General features: G+C 36.2%; 1 protein-coding gene across 2 annotated transcripts; it reads left to right on the forward strand.

The window, feature by feature from the left end:
- Positions 1–9,416: 9,416 nt before the first annotated feature.
- LOC105675426 (UNC93-like protein) lies at positions 9,417–17,380 on the forward strand. Of its 2 annotated transcripts, none has more exons than XM_067355707.1 (7): positions 9,417–9,801; positions 12,183–12,660; positions 13,509–13,795; positions 15,035–15,260; positions 15,391–15,550; positions 15,642–15,909; positions 16,682–17,380. In XM_067355707.1, the coding sequence occupies exons 2-7, from the start codon at positions 12,401–12,403 to the stop codon at positions 16,942–16,944; spliced, it is 1,464 nt and encodes a 487-aa protein (XP_067211808.1). In that variant the 5' UTR covers positions 9,417–9,801; positions 12,183–12,400; the 3' UTR covers positions 16,945–17,380. The 2 variants fall into 2 exon arrangements, with proteins under 2 accessions (XP_067211808.1, XP_012228000.1); XM_012372577.2 differs by having other exon boundaries at positions 12,257–12,660.
- The last annotated feature ends 205 nt before the right edge of the window (positions 17,381–17,585 follow it).

Raw genomic sequence — 17,585 nt, forward strand, 5'->3', positions numbered from 1 at the left:
CAGAGTGCCTCTAATCATAGGAATTAATTATGGCAAAAAGTTGCGAGCGGAAGTTTGCCGGAGTCACACATCAAGCACTGCTACTGCGCGCCAACTTTCCCATTTTGACGCTAAAGAACGGTAGAAGCTTCGCGAACTCGTTTGCGCGCCTCAGCGGGACTATTTGGTTACACGGCAACATTCGCGCAACGTTACTGCGTGCGCTCTTCCGCGTTTTGCGTCTTTCCGGTAAATGAGGTTTAGCTCGGTCGAGCTTCTTTTATTTCCCAAAAGAACAATGTAACACAGCACTTGACCGCATAGAATTATTCTGAAAATCTAAAGTTAACATTTTTGCAGTTGTGGCTTTCATATAGTTCGCACTCTGAGTAAAGTCTAATTATTTTTCAACTGTTAATTAGTTCACTTTTGTATGAAATATAGTCAGTCTGCAATTATTATGCTAACTTTATGTGTTAATACATACATATAATTGACGCAGTACTCCTTTTCCTTTAGAGCGTTGAATAATATAATCTGTTTAACAAAGTTATAAAATGTGAGCTAGTTACGCTGATATAACTTTTGCATTAGCCGCGGCACCGCATCAGGGACGATTTTATTTGAGAAAAGACTCCTTCTAGCGTTTCAGGAATGCATTTTATATTTTAACTCGTTGGAACAAAATATTTTATTTTCATTGTCGTGCAAAATTGATGGACGTTCCACATTTCTCCTGTTATATTTTATATGAGAAGTATGCCAAGAAGGAATTCAATATCTGCCCTCTACCTACGATCCCTTGTCGGAAGAGCGACGAAGCAACGACTCCCGGGATTCATTTGAGTGCGCTGATAACGCGCAGATGGCCAGATGTGAATTTTCGTCTATTGGACTATTTTCCACCGGGGATAGCGCTGCACCTTTGATGGACACGAAGCGTGCGATTCACGCGATAATTCATCGTGGAGAAGTAAGGTTTATCCGGCGTTCTGCGCGCGAAGTCACGAGCATTTCTCAAGAGGGCCCGAGATAAATGGAACAAGTTTCTACGAGAGGGGTGAGCCGGCCACGTTATTTCTCATATCGCGAGGAAAAAGACTCCGCCTTCGTGTTCGTCGCATTGTCGTCGCACTTCCGTTCTCAGATGCATAGCTACTGAAACTTTTAAGAGTAAAGGAACAATCGTCGCAACTGTCAATACTTTTCACATCTCTCGCTTTCACGCGATGGAGTCCATTACGTGAAAGAAGATTATTGAGAGTTTATCGTTCGCAGGTTTTAACTTTGATTTGTTTTTCCAGATTAAATTCGTTTGATTTTGATTTTGAGTTATTAATTATATGAATAAATTCTTCAGCCATTTACATAGCGTGGCTATAAAATTTCCGAGCTTGAACTTTTAGAGAATTACTCACAGCGCTGTCTGTTGGAGTTTATGACTTCAAAAATAGTGAATGGACGCTTTACGAGTTACGAAAAAAAAAATTTCAACACTAAAAGCGTGTGCATTAGTAAATGAGAAGTTTCGATACGCCTGTGTGTGTTGCGGCACGCTATATTGCGATTCTCAAATAAAACAAATAACTGCTGTCAAGTTTTCTTTCAAATTAGATAAACATTCCTGAAAAATTCATGAAAATGTCACAAAGGCGTTTTATGAGAAGCACATAACAGTATTTCCTTGTCTTGCTCGCAATAATATTTGAATGTTTTAAATAATTTCGGGATGAGCAAAAGTCGTCGAGATTCAACAGTAAAATAGACGTCACGGTAACGTAGAAACCAACAAATAATCGAAAAAATTCTATTTGGGTGTAACAGATATATTGAAACGTTTATTAAATTGCGTCGCAAATTTCACGATTGGAAGATTCGATTTTTCCTGCGTGACAATCCATTAGGTTATATCATCGACTGGGTTAGATTTTTCTCGCAATAAACTAATAACAATGTTATATCATCCTATCCATATTTTTGAAATTAATTTTCTTTTATCTTTTAAATTTAAATCGCAACTAAAATGGAAGTATTTTTATATAATTTTCACAATATAAACAAATGTGAAAGAGCAAATCAAATATTAAAAAAAATAAAATTATTTAATAAAAAAGCTTTAGTCATTGTATAAGTATTGTAAAAAATATATTTATCAGTTAAAAAAATATATCACATACCTGTCCATATATATTTACGTGTTTACTCATCTTCTTATTTACACATCGTTAGTTTAATGATTAAATTATTCGATCGAGAAAAACTGCCGAACGTTGCACAAATCGCCTGAAAATTTGGCATGGGTCATTAAATAAGCATTAGCGTTAGCATAGTAACCAAGTTTTTGCATAAACTTTCCGCAGCGCCCTGGGCCGCGGATTTTAATTTTTGCTGTAAATATCGAAAGCACCGAACGGCGCTTTCTGTGAATTTCGCTTTAATTATCAAACAAACGTTTAATGCCGGATAAAACCAAGCGTGTGTCGTCCGTATAATTTTACTACGAGTCATTCCAGTAGACTGCTATATATAACGCAGAGGTAATTTCATCTACGCGTCCATATTTCAATACCTCGGGTGGATGATTCTCGGCATCTGATATCGTAATCTCGCGTTATCGCGATGCTGAAGTCAATTCGAAAACCGTAGCTGAGTTAGGGTTGCGCCAGTTGTCCGAAAGTTATGTGATATCCGTTATTGTTGATATTTTTCGCGTCGCGAACGTAGAAAACTTGGCCCGCCGTCACGTCACGTATTTTATTCGTCATGTCGTATCTCGTTCGTCGCTCGTATCTCTTAAAAAAAAAAGAACGAGAATAAAAAAGAATAAAGGTTACAGCCGTGGCTGACGAGCGACGCCGAACAGACGAACGACGTCGGTAGCGCGTATAACTCTACAATGTAAAGTTACGACGGATACAATGACGAGCTGGCAAAAATTCAACCGTACACAACTGGAATCCGCCGGTGTTCGTTTCGCTGCTGGTAAAATTCCCCGTGGGGGATCGGGATGCGTTTTAAAACCCCGACATGCCTGGCAGAATCAGAGCCATGTACGAGATCGGATAACGAGACGTAAGGAATAATGACGTCGTGCGAGTTTCAATGCGGTTTCATCCCGCCGTTAAATGGATTAAAACGATTTGACAAAGCTTGAATAGCGTCACTACACCCGGCTCATGGTGCGGTGGCCCTCTTTCTCCCACGCGACCCGTTTGGACTCTCACGAGTGTTCGGAAATTGCGGAAATTGACCCTGGCCCCCCGGCTATACTCTCTCGGCTTGCCAATTTATCGCGCTCTTAAATCGGCGAGCTTATTGGTGGAAAGTTCGCGTAAAATTGACGACAGTGTGCATTCCATTATGAAAGCCATTAACTTTCGTGTCTGGAGGATGTACGGAGAGCGAATAAAGCGTAACGCGCGCGCTCGCGCGCATAACCACACGTTTTCCCTAATTTGTAAGCGAACTTCCGGGAATCTCGTTTCGCAGCTAGCCCCTAGGTGAATGCCCGTTTCTCGATGCATTTGCCAAGCACGTCATTATGCCGCCGTCGGAACGAAATAGAGGACGGAATGCAAGCACCAATTATCGACTGCGCGTTGAACGGGGGCGTTCGGTGGCTGTTTAAATTTCACGGCGAAAGGGAGAATCTCGTTAGCCCGTCGTCACGTATATATGTACATGCGGGAACGGTTTAATACTAAATTTATCACTTGATTTTGCATGAGGATGCGCGATTGTCTAATAATACATTAGTGATGGTAATCCACGACAATTGTTTGTTGTAACTTATCGCTGTTTATGAGCTTATCGCGGGAGATCATATTACGCGGCTGCGAAGCGAATGAATTTTTAAAAACGGATTTGCGATGAAACATGATGCAACAGAACGGTATAAATATCTTTAAAAAAATAACACACTGGGACACTATTTTTTTTTTCTCTACATGATGTTCCAGCAACGGAAATCCAGAGATGAGATTACAAAAGTTTTTATCCGTCGACGTTGTTCAGACGCGTAATATGTTATTATGTTCTCTTTTGTCTTTGTGTATTCTGCTCGGAATAAGAAGAATATGAGTCTATAATAAAAAGAACAAAGGAGAGTCTCTCGTAAAACAAAAGCTATTTTTCAAATACGTCGTTTTGCGCATATAATCGTGAGTATTCCTTCCCATATATTCTTCTCCCTTCATTTCATTATTGTGGTATAAAATACTTATCGCGTCGCTAAAAATTTCAATAACGCATATGAAACATCGTTATACTCTACATATTAAATAAGCGACATTAAAGTACCACCATAACGTGACTATGAAACACAAATTAAAATTTCTTCTTATAAATTAAAAATATGTAACACAGAAAAAATATATAATATAAAACATTGTTAATATTTCATTTGTCATTATACTTTTTTTGTTGCGAAACAATGATTTAGACATATAAAGGGTCTTATTCTCTTTATATATGTTAAAAGTTTACGCTTAAAAAAATATTTTTATTGCAATGTGAAATATTTAAAAGTAGGTATTTCTTCGAATGGAAATTGAATGAAATAATACGCGCGAATGATGTTGACAAAAGAAAATTGTGTATCAGTATAAAAAATGCTTATTAAAAATAAAGGAAATTAAAACAGCACATATTGCATATATCGAACCATGAATCTTTTATCTTTTGCGATAGTAAAATATTAAAGTGCAATAATAATAAAGGCAATTGCTAACATGTATGTTTAAAACAGAAGAGCATGGAAATAGCAAATTAATTATTACAATAACAAACAATTCTGCCTTTGATAATCAAAGCCAGATTTCACACAAAATATAACTGATTAAAATATTTCTGTAAAATTAGCATCAGAAAAAGCTTTCTATCAATTTTTACAACTGTTATTAATAGTTTTTAATTTCGTATTAAACTTTATTTTTTTCAAATATGATATGCAATTTTTTTTCAATTTTAATTTAATCGCGCAATAACGTGAATAATAATCTTCAAATTATTCTTCACGAATTTCATCGTTTCCATATAATACTTTCCAACGCAATCATGGCGTAATTTTGATATATGTATTCCGACAGCGTCAATAAAAGAAAGAAATTATGTGCTTTCATAATGCCGCCTATTTGAAATTCCGATGTTGTGACAATTTATTTCGAGTATAACGATGAATATCCTTATCTTGTAGATCTCGGAAACGTTTTCTTTAAGAACACGATATTTTTAAGGTTTCCGATTGCAGCGCAAAAGACTTTGTTGACATAAAAATCGCAGTGGTAAAATTACAAATAAACGACACAAACGCAAACAATATTAAATTTAACTCAAAGATCGTCGCGAGATTTTCGCTTGTCTTTAATTAAATCTTAACTTCACAATTGCTTGGGTCAAAAGATCACGAATTGTGTGTCCAACAAATATACGCACAAAGTTTCAACAGATATTTTATGACGCGATTTTGCGCTACGTGACGATTACGCGCAAAACTAATTACTTGGTTACAACAAAAGGTAAAGTGTAAGTTTGAAAAATACTGACTGTGCGAGAAGTGTTGGTGATTTACGTCACCATGCGAAGAATGCTTAGCAATCGAGATGGAACTTCGTCCTTTCTTGTGACGTCTATTGTTTCCTGAATACCTCTGTTCTCCCGTATAAAGTAAAGGTATATTGTGAACATCGTGGTTACGCTCGATTTCAGAGATGCGGAAGCATTGCAGGTCTGGGAAGCATTTCACGTTATATACATATTTCGATCAAAGACGTTTCTCATCGATGACAAAGAGAATTGTGTCAGATTGTTATTTTATTAAACATGAAATTCCTTAAGTATAATTCTCTATTGTCTATTATTTAATTTATAAAATTGCTATACGTTTTCACAATTTCAACTGCAACAGTATTCAAGAATATTAAACAGGCAAAACAAAGCAAATCTAAATTTCTACATATTTCAGGAATATCGAATATACAGTTAGTATTTCAAAATAGCGCTAGCAGTGCTTCGAATTTGTTAGAAATTTATTAATTTCTTTTTTATAAAGAAAAAAAATTTGATTATTTGTTTAAAGTACGATATAATTTTCTGTTGTGATGATAAAAAATAAGAAATACGAGAACGAGTTAGTGCGCGTACATACGTCGCGAAATATATTTCTCGCACTAAGCGTAATGCATTTTTCATACTAAGCAAAATGTCGAAGTCCGAAATTATTATTTACAACGTGAAATTGCTCTTGCACTGCTTTCCTAATTATACGTAATCGCTTCTATACGTCTCTAAGATATACAACGCGGCCATGTGCAGAGTCTCTATCCTCCCCTTAACTGTTAACGAATGTTACGGCCTCAGTGGAACGAGACTCGCTCTCGGACGTGCAATTCCGGCTGATATGCGGCACATGCATGCCACAAAATACGCCGCAGCATATATTCGCCGCGCAGTCTCTTACTCCCGTAATTGAAGCATGTTTCGGCGCTGACACGCTGAGTACATCCCGAAATGATCCCGAATACTGACCGATATAAATATTTCGCGGTTTATTCATGACAGAGGCGCTTACGCGAAATCTATTGTCATCCTTGCCACAAACAAGTGTCGGGAATGTGAAACCACCTGTTTGAAAATTTATTTTCTCCAACCGTGTGTAATGGTTACAGCGTAAACTTACAGTGGCGCGATGTAAATTCTGGTATGTGCAAAATAGAACAAATACCGCGTTCGAACTACCGCTCTGCCGAAATTTATATGTTTTTTATTCCATTCGGAATTTTGTTGATCAATACCCAGAAAATAGTTTAAATATTCGAAAGATAATAAATTTTCGGGGCACAATTCGCAAAATAATAGCAGTATTTATATAATCGTCATTCCGACACATCGAGAAATTACACGTCTGTATAATCTGAAATGGTGTGTTTGCTTATTTCACGCCTTATATCAATGTAGATGGAACTTGACGTGGGAGCGGCCGCGTGTAATTTATTTGTGCACATAAATAGCATAGTTCGCATAAAATATTGCTCAAAAGATATCGCACGTTGTACTAGAATCTCTGCGCAAGTTATAACATATGAATCAACTTTTTTTAGCACAATATGAAAATCAGAAATAAGAATTGTATAAAAAAATCTAGTCTGTGTTGAATATATCATTGTATGTTTTTTATGGAGCTTATACTTTATTTTGTGTTACGCACTGAAAGAGAAATATGAGTACCGATATATTTCTTGCTGTATTTTTAAAAATTTATAATAAAACCAGATGTGAACTTAATATAACTAATTTAATTAACTTAATTAATTTAATTAAATGTGTGAAAACTCGAGCTTTTTGACTGAAATTAACAACATTTTTTTCTTAATGCATATTAATATTAAATTCCATAAAATTATATATATATATACATAAAAAGTTCAATAAAATAATTTGTAAAATCAAGCACAATGCAGCAATTTGAAATTACAATTCCTCGATGACTGCAGCTTACAGAATCCAAAATGTAGCGGCACTGATCGCGTCAAAGTCGCAAATCGCGTTTGCGTGACGTAAATGCGAAATGAAATTTATAGAACGCTTTGATTTTGGACAAGTTCATTGCGGAACATGGCGCAAAGGAATATTATATTTGGTTTGCTAAAACTTTCCACACTTTTTTCCGCACGCAAAGTATTTATCCGTTATTTCAATTTCTATGTCCAATACGTTCTGCCGAATGCCCTGAAACAGTTTCGACGGAGGCTGAATTCAGATTAGCGTGAATATACGATGCGACGGATTTACGGCGCGACATGCCACATAAGCGGCTTTTGCGCGTGAGAATTAATTACGACTAATTATCGCACAAGTCGTCGTAGAGCCATCGACAACATACAAATGCAATTATCGACAGGTGTGATTTATAAAAGCAATAAATAGAATTGTAAAAAATCAATGCTGAGGGATATTGTGTTTCTCCGTGTATCTCTTTACAAAAGCTATTATACTTTCTATATCAAACAGTTTGCCGTCATTAATAATTCATGCGGAAAAACGATTGTTTACCATTTCACCGACATTTACTTTAACGATTTCAAAAACGCGCAAAAAGAATCGCACGTTTGAGAAAGCAGTAAGTGCACCGGGGAGTGAGTTCTTTCCCTGAATTTGATAGAATGATGCACGATTAATCCTGACGATTAATGAACACGGTCGAGAAGCGATTCGTTAGTCTTCCTCATCTCGCGGAGTTCCGCTCTAGTTAAACGCCAAAATTCTAGTTAGCCGGATGCAATTTTCCTCACGTTTCGCAATATACTTTTGCTCGGTAAAATTAAAATTGTAGCAGCCTAAATTGAAATGTCCGCGGGCTGATGGTTCCATTTACCGGAGAATTATGAAAATCGACGGAAAGCTATACCCGGACAACACAGCCTCGCGTGTCCATCGTTATATACGGCCCGCGTCCGTTGCAGCGGCGTCCGTCGTAATTAATTACTATAATTTCTATACGTCTCTCGGGCGCGTACACGATTTGCAGCTCACATGACGATCACCATTTGGCCAGTCAATGTATCCGTTTCTGGTTGCCATCAGAATGTCCCTTATTGCGTCATCAAAATCAACTTCGCCAAAATCAGTTGCAGTGAATTAGTTCGCCTGTCCAACGATTAAATCCGATATATGTCAGATTGATACACCCGATGTCAATGACACAATTCACATTTGCACTGCTATTTTGTACAGCAAATTGGGATTTGTTCAGCTAACCGAATGTATGTAATTTTAATGCTTCCAGTAGAATAATTTCTCCCAATTACAAATCACCAATTCGCTCTTTTTCGATTTTAATTGTTATTTCAGCGTTCTCAAAAGATAATTGATATAATCGGCAATTTGTAAAAATCCGAGATCTTGCATCTGTAGCTCGAACATTTCATTTTAGCGTGTCTGCTGGAATATCTTATCATAATTTATACCGATCACATAGTACAATTTTTCCATACTTGAAGGACATTCCGTGACTGATACAATCGACACTTTGCAAGAATTCGAGGTCGTATATTTATAACTTAAATATATTTAATTTCACTATTTTTATGTGATATTTTATATCATTCTTTTTTTACTTTTTTTTAATTTTTATTCCAGTATTATGCTTGAAAGTATCAATGAACAATATGGCCAACAATTTGCAGGAATCATTCATCCATAACTTGAGACTATATTTAAGTTTGGCGTCTCTGATAAGATATTTCGTGAAATTTCTATCGATGTAGAACAATTTTTTCATCCGCCGCGTTAAGCTCCACTGCAGATCGTGCTTGAAGGATATCCGTGAATGATGCGGCAGTTTGCAAGAATCTTTCATGGATTGAGGTATTTCGCTTATCGGGTGATGTAAGTGTCACTGCTTCGAGATTACCTAAGTCCTTACAGATAGCTTACGCCGTGGAACACGAACAGATCAACGAGACCGTAACCGCCTTGGATAATGGGTGATGGTTAATCGACGTGATTATGCGGCTTAAAGGCGGCTTTCCGATTAAGGCACAATAGCGTGACACGTGCCTCGCAGATAGTCTCTCGACGCGGGATTCAATAAACATCACGATCCCTACTACGGGATTTCACGATATGTACTCATTCGCAGGCGGGTGTATCAAGTGGGGAATGGCTGGAACTATCAGTTTGTTTAGCTCAATCTCAGCAACGCCAGTACCGTTTTATTCGCCGCGCTTCGATAAACGAACGCGAAGCAGTCGGACCGATAATCAGGAAAGATTAAAGATCTCGACTCCGCGGAATTGAAAAATCTCGACCGAGACAAGTATACAGGTAAGCTTAGAGAGATTATCATAGAATAAACGCTGCGATACGAGGAAAAATAATGCGTGGGTTTGTCGTTGTAATTAAATATCTTTTGAACATAGGAAAATTAAGGATTATGTTAAAGGTCAGTCGTGCCTTTTCCGCTATCTCTTCCATTATCTCTCTTGGATAATCGTTTCAAAGCGCGCGGGTAATGAAATTTATAGTAAATTGCATCGCTTTTGAATACGAATTTATCAACGTTAAAGGAGATTATCACAAGTGTTAATACAAATAGATAGAATAAAAACATGTTGCAATTTACTTAATGTAATATATGTAAAATAGGATAATATATTCAAATCTGGGTGTCGAGCTTACTAATTGTGCTCAACGTTAACGTTCAATTTATATATCACAAGAACATAAGTAAATATGATTTTCAATTGCATTAAAAAAATGCGAGAATTATGTTAATTTAATCAGCGTTGTGCTGCGTCAACCAAACTTGCAAGAACATCCTTGTTTTATTTATAAGTGTACGTACGCGTCATTTTGTAATACTTTAGAATTTCAGTAACAATTTTTTTTTAATAGTAGTTTACAAAAAAATTGTTTATATATGTACACTCCACACTGTGGAATTTTTTTGCATGCATAATTATTTAAATCTGTTATTTAACATATAAGCTGATCGTATCGATAGAGAGAGTGTCTTACGACATCAAGCCGATATAATCGTTTATAATGGAATTCAACTGATCGGCGTGGAGACGTACGTTTGAAACTGGTATATGCGGAAAATATAAATCGTACGCTTCTCGTACGATTTCATAGATTTTGACAGAAGATACAACGTTCTGATGAATGCGATTTGCAATCCTACTACTTGATATTTCTGCTTTATGTCAAGCGTGTATAGACTATTTCATCGTCGTGCATTGCTATTCGCAAGCCCCATCCAATAGAATTACATAGTTGTACGCTATGGTGACAGTAGAGTGAAAATGACAAGTGATGTGCTAGAAGCTAATTGAACTAAATGACGTAGGTATGGACGCGTATGCAAGGACGTCCTCATTTTCGTAGGCTGGTACTACTTTGATTAGGATAAATTTGTTGTATAATTAATATACGTAATATCATTACATACATTTACATGTAACGGTTGTATTGTGCTATTGAAACGCGCGCTGCAGCATTTGCAGCAGCCGGCATCAATGTAATCGTTGCATTAGATATATTGCTTCAATTGCCGAAGGTAATGCCGCATAATTTTAAGCACCATTTAGCACTATATTTAATTAGCATATATTAAACGTGACATGTTTCGCGTGCACGAATACTTACACGATTTTCCGCTTACAAGTTGTATTGTCATTTTTGTATGGAATTTTTATGGAATGTATATGTCAGCAGTTTCTTATTCATCTGATACTCGACTTCCTTTCTTGTTCTCAAATTGATTATCCAGTGTGAACCATCGTGTTATTCAACGCTCGAACGAGTTAATTATTCAATTATCTTATATCCAATTAATTTTTAGTACCAGCAAGATATTCCGTATGTAATTTATCCTGACGTAATTGATAAAAACGATAGATAAAATTGATTCCTTTCAATCGTATAAAATACATTCGGTAAATGTTCAATACAAGTAGCAGTTTTTTGCCGCATTATAGATTTCCGGTCATTCTCGCAATGCTGCTCGACGTTTTGTCAATAACTTTGTTTTGCGTCACGCCGGTCATGTGCGTCTATTTTCGTGTGACAGGATTCGATCGGCGCGTTAATATTCCGAGTGGCGTGCCCGATCGGAATGGAAATTGTATCACGAGCACGATTAAGGTGCGTGAAAGGAGCAAGGATACCCATTTCCAAGGACGGATTGCCTATCGATGTCGTATATCTCGTCGAACAGAAGATGGTTATGCAATCCCACTCGGGGATTGGGAATTTTTTTCCTTCCTTTATTGTTTTTTACGCTTCCAGGTAATGCACTATATAGGTCAAAGCGAACGTCATGATATCAGTGGGAAAAAAAACTGCACGTGCAAAATATACATATTCATAAAACAATATTTAATTCGTCATATATTACATATATCGTTCACTGATTACCTTGAAATCGCTATTGGCTTTGCGCGAATCGCATAGCTTTGATTACTATTGTAACGATAAATGCAGATATCCGCCGCTTCCGTTTTAATTTCACAGCCACATCACGTAATTATATTTACGGATATACATATATGTATCGATGGCAATCGCGAGTGAGATAACGAAGTCTATTAATTCAGTCGATTTGAAATATACATTGCGAATTAAAAATATTGAGACCGTAATATCAACTATATAAATCGCAAAAAAAAAAAAAAAAAAACTAATACATATTCTGATGTCGCTAGGAATCATTGAATCAGCGCGGCACGACAGTCACGCGCCGTTTCTTATGAATCTCTTTATTTTTATTTCCCGGAAGACGAGCGACAATTTCCAACAGTTTACCGACCGGAAATCGGACTCGCGAATGACCGCGTGAAATACTACGCTGCGAGCTCTGAATATCGGGACGTACATTCGGCGCGAAAATTTACGTCGCGCGTAAATTGCACGTGACTGAGTCATGACGGTTGATAAAACCGAGATACCAGAACAATTCGTGAAAATGCCGAATCCGAATTTTGAGCCGTCGGAGCGATGGCGAATCATGAAGAACATTCTGGCGATCGGTTGCGCCTTCATGGTGAACTTCACCGCTTTCATGGGAGCGACGAACTTGCAGAGCTCGGTCAACGCTGATCAATCGCTGGGCACGTTCACCCTGTCGGCGATTTACGGCAGTCTACTCTTCAGCAACATTTTCCTACCCGCTCTGATCATAAGGTAAGGCTTAGGCATTTTTCGTCATGCACTCCCGCCGCTTTGTACCGCTCATTGTGATTCCCCATAATGGACTAATACGTCAAATCCCGACATGACTTGACGCGATAGCGGTCCAGCAATATTTTCGGCGATCGCGATGATTGACGTGATAAATATTGCGCGGCTCGAACTAGATGGAAAACTGTCATCGAGTTTGATTGCTCGCCGCCGCTTGTTATCGCGACAGACTACATAGAGAATTTTTTGCCGAAAAGTATATTGTCAATCACAGAAAAGAACGTTGGATAATTGTAGACGCGCTCGTGCTCTCAGTGTGCTTCCCCTACATGTGAACATATAGGCGACTGGCATCTCTGTGCACGATCCCGCAGCAATAAACTTTATTACGCGTCGTCCGTCTCACCTTGGCCCAGAATCGTGCCGCATGGTACCCTCGCGGATTCTAACATTGGCCAAGAGTGAAATGAACGTGTCTAGCCACCTGCGCGAGGATTCAAAATGGTCTTCTGATATTTATCGCGCACCACAGGCTATAAATGTGTCTGTCATTATTTTATTGTATTTTTAAAAAAGTCCCTTACGAGCCTGAGATTCTGAAAATTTAAGAAGCGTGCAAAGAAGAAATTGGGTTCTTCAAAATTCTAGAGCAGAACGTTTCCCTAAATTTTTTGATATTTTAAAAATTATCATAGTGCACTCTGAACTTTTATTTAAAGATCTTTAATGCATTTCTAGGAGTAATAGTTTGATTGTTGCAGTCACGGGGTTTGGTTTTAAACATGAACTCAATGATGGAGAGTAATATGCACGTCATGCACTGTGTCGCATTAATGTAAATCTGTTTTCAGTTGTTTAGGATGCAAATGGACAATGTCGATTTCCATACTGGCTTATATGCCATTCATAGCCGCCCAGTTTTATCCGAAATTTTACACGATGATTCCCGCTGGATTGTCGGTGGGATTAGGCGGCGGACCGCTTTGGTGTGCAAAATGTACTTACCTGACTATCGCCGCAGAAGCATATTCCACTGTCTCGGATATAGCCGCGGATGTCCTTGTTACAAGATTCTTCGGTCTCTTCTTCATGTTTTATCAAATGGCGCAGGTGTGGGGAAATCTTATATCTTCAGCAGGTGGGTTGTTGCGCAGATATGCGACAGACACGATCAAGTTTACATTTCAAAGAGTAAATCTGTTGAGAAAAATATATTCGCATATTATTAGTATTTTTCTACGAATTGAATAATGTTTCAAACGTGTAAATAAAAATTTATATAACGTATCGCACGATACAGATAACATAATAATGAAATGATAATCGTTGCGATATCTCATTTCGTATGTATAACAAGACCTGGGAATGCAAATTAATTGGTATAAGAAATGTATTGCTAACGTTATTTGTATAAGTATTCAAAACTCGTAATATTCATTTGCACATTTAATTTATTGTTTTTAATTTTTATTTATGATACTATGTAAACTAATAAACATATATATTAGTTTTTATATAATACGATTATAGAAATATGCTCGTTTCTTTTCACGTGCTTCGAAAAAAATTTGATTACAATTAATTATATTAATTAATATAGTCTTAATGAGAGATTTGCATTTCTGAATAAAACACATTTACCTCATAACTGTTTATAATAATTATAATATTATTATAATAATATTATATATTATATAATATTATATAATAATATATTATTATAATATTATTTATAATTATATAATTATTATAATTATAATACATATATTTATAATAATTATTATTATCATTCAACTAAGATGGACGGAAATCTAAGAAATCACGAGCCTAACAAATTGATGCGAGAAGCAAACTTCCTGTGCATCTTTTGTCTATGCATCTCTCGCTCATGCATCTCTTGCGGAAGCGCATATGAATGCATTGCCATTGAGCCATAAAAACGCGATCGCTGATGAAAACGAAATTAAGTTGGTGTCGCAATCGAATTTCAAAAACAACGAATGCGTGCTACGTAGCAACGAAAGATAAGCTAGGCATTCTAATGGCCATATTTCTATATTAAATATGCAAATGGTTATTCAATAAAAGAATTGCTTTCGCAATGATCGTACATCATCTCGATTCTTATGATGTGTAGATAATAAACATGATTTTATTCACAATATAAATAACATAAAAATTCCGGACTATCATAATCGACTGATTGCAAGATCGTGAAACTCAAAATTGCTGCGAAAATCCAATGCGCACGTATTAGCTGTCGATACGCGAAAGGAGAAGACAAAAAAGCGTGCTTCACGAGAATACCGCGTTCCAACACGGAGAAGAGAAGAAAGGAACTTTCCTATTCTACTTAACGTTTCCCTTACGATTGCAGTTCTTTCGTATGGAATCGATACGATCGCCTCGAACGTGACCCTGAATAGCAGTCTTGTAGCGGAAACTTGTGGAGCAAATTTCTGTAAAGTGTCTAACATCGAGGATGAGAACCCGAATCTACAGCCACCGCCGGTGGAACGGATCCATCTTATTTCCGGCATTTATTTAGGCTGCATGATATTAGCTTGTCTAATAATCGCGTTCTGCGTGGATTCCCTATCCAGGTACACACGATTTCACCCTTTCAACTGTACACGTCAAGTATGTCAAACGTTATTATATAAACAAACGTTGCAAAATATATTGCGCAAAATGTCTTCGCGCTAAAATTATTCGTTCCTATTAATTTTGTAGATACGATAGGAATAGGGCTCACTCGGTGAAAGGATTGTCCGGGTTCAAACTTCTGGCCGTGACATTAAAGTTGCTGAAAGAAAGAAGTCAACTACTGATATTGCCGATAACGTTGTTTATCGGAGCCGAGCAAGCCTTTTTATTCGCCGATTACAACGCGGTGAGCAAGAGCTGCGTGAAATTAAGTTATTACTTATATTCAAAATAAGACAATTTTTATCTACTGCACACGATATTTATATTTATTACAGTCGTTTGTTTCCTGCGCTTGGGGAATTAGTAATATCGGTTACGTGATGATATGCTTCGGTATCACAAATGCCATAGCCGCGCTCGCCACGGGATCTGTAGTGAAATTGACCGGAAGAAAACCCGTGATGGTTTTTGCTTTTTGCCTACACTTGAGCCTTTTCATCTTTATGTTACGGTGGAAACCGACACCGGAGCAGGGCACTATCTTTTTTTTGGTGTCAGGTTTATGGGGCGTGTGCGATTCGATCTGGCTGGTGCAAGTTAATGGTAAGTAAAGCTGTATATGAATAAATTACTGTCAAGTATGAGTTTGTTTACAATCAAAATTTTTAATTATTAGCAAATATGTAATTATATAGTACGCCGCACAAAATATTCCTACGTAATATTGTTACGTAAATATCTATGGCTTAACGCAAAAATAATCAATTTCATCTTTCGATTAAAATAAAATACATTGCATAATGAGTTTTGACAAATGTAATTTTTATAGAAAAATTATAAATTTTTCAAAAAAATTAAATCTGTATTGTAGTTATTTTACTTTCAGCCAGGAAACTAAAGCAAAGTCCGTCAAAATGCACTAGCATTGTGTTAGCGTCTAATGACTTTTAATTACTAAATACTAAAGATTTGTGTCCAGCCATGCAAGGCCAAGGCCGAAACACAGAAAACTGAAAGAAAAAACATATTTACTTCATACTAGTGCCTCCAATTAAATTCGCTATAATTCTTTTATGAAAAATTATATTCTTTACAATTCATGCAGCGCATTTTATTGTGACTGAAACCTTAATCTTGTTTTAAGTCATAGATATTAGTGCTCATATTACAGAATGATGTCATTATTGGATCGAATTTCTGGGTTTATTTGAGTGTAAGATTATACCAACAGACGAGTATTCTGAGATTTCATATTCTGTTGATGGTATTATACCAACCAATAGTACAAAAAAATATCTTCTTGTAAACGCATACAAAATAAATCAGTATTTAAATTGCAGTAATTATATAATGATCAATTAATTGCAATTTTCAGCATTGAGTGGTATATTATTTCCTGGTCAAGAAGAGGCAGCTTTTTCCAACTTTCGCTTGTGGGAGTCTACTGGTTCAGTAATAACCTACGTGTATAGCCCATACTTATGTACCTATACAAAGCTGTATCTATTGATCGGAATACTGTGCGCTGGAATGGTTGGTTACGGCGTTATCGAGTGGTCAGGTCAAATAACAGACAGAGTTACTTCCGAGGAAAAGCCTGATTTCGAGTTGATGACTGATGGAGAAATCAACAGATAAAATATAAAAATTGTTTCGGTAAATGAAAATACTTTTCTCTCGATGAAATCGTAAAAGTAGTGAGTAATTAAAAATTGTATTTTTTGAAATTTTTATCTATTGATATTAACTATTTCAAAGTGCCAAAGTAAAAATATATGTGTATTAATACATATATATCGAAAAAATGCAATTGTGAAACTTCTCACTATTGGTGCTGCTTTTAATAGGATTTATAAGAAATAATTTGCAAAGTTTACTGTGTATCTGAAATTATTGAAATGAGAAAGAATGAAAGAAGAATGAATCTTTGAAATAAAAAAAAAATTGCCAAAAATATAAAATTTTAGAAGAAACTTTTACAGATTTGTTAGTAGTAGCTCATAGCGATTTTACACGTGTACTTACAAAAATATATGTAAAAGTTGTTATAAATATACTAAATTAAACAAATAAATTATGAAATATATTGCTATCCTTCACAATTTCAAAAATTGTTAATGGTTGAAATATAAGAAACTAATAATACTCTAATTTATTATACAAAATAATAGTTATATTGTGATAAAACAAATGTAAAATATTTTTGAAAATGAAAAGAATAAAGAATAAAAATTTGAAGCATGGAAAAAGATTGGATATGAGGAGCGGACTCTTGACAG

This window comes from Linepithema humile, chromosome 5, assembly GCF_040581485.1.
Source record: "Linepithema humile isolate Giens D197 chromosome 5, Lhum_UNIL_v1.0, whole genome shotgun sequence".
NCBI classification, from domain to species: domain Eukaryota; kingdom Metazoa; phylum Arthropoda; class Insecta; order Hymenoptera; family Formicidae; genus Linepithema; species Linepithema humile.

What these genes read in the sequence shown, in the direction of transcription:
- LOC105675426 (XM_067355707.1), top strand. Translation starts at nt 12,401, where the DNA reads ATGACGGTTGATAAAACCGAGATACCAGAACAATTCGTGAAAATGCCG. An exon ending in TATTCGCCGATTACAACGCG is followed by an intron (nt 15,551 to 15,641) that starts GTGAGCAAGAGC and finishes TATTTATTACAG; the next exon opens with TCGTTTGTTTCCTGCGCTTG. An exon ending in CTGGCTGGTGCAAGTTAATG is followed by an intron (nt 15,910 to 16,681) that starts GTAAGTAAAGCT and finishes TGCAATTTTCAG; the next exon opens with CATTGAGTGGTATATTATTT.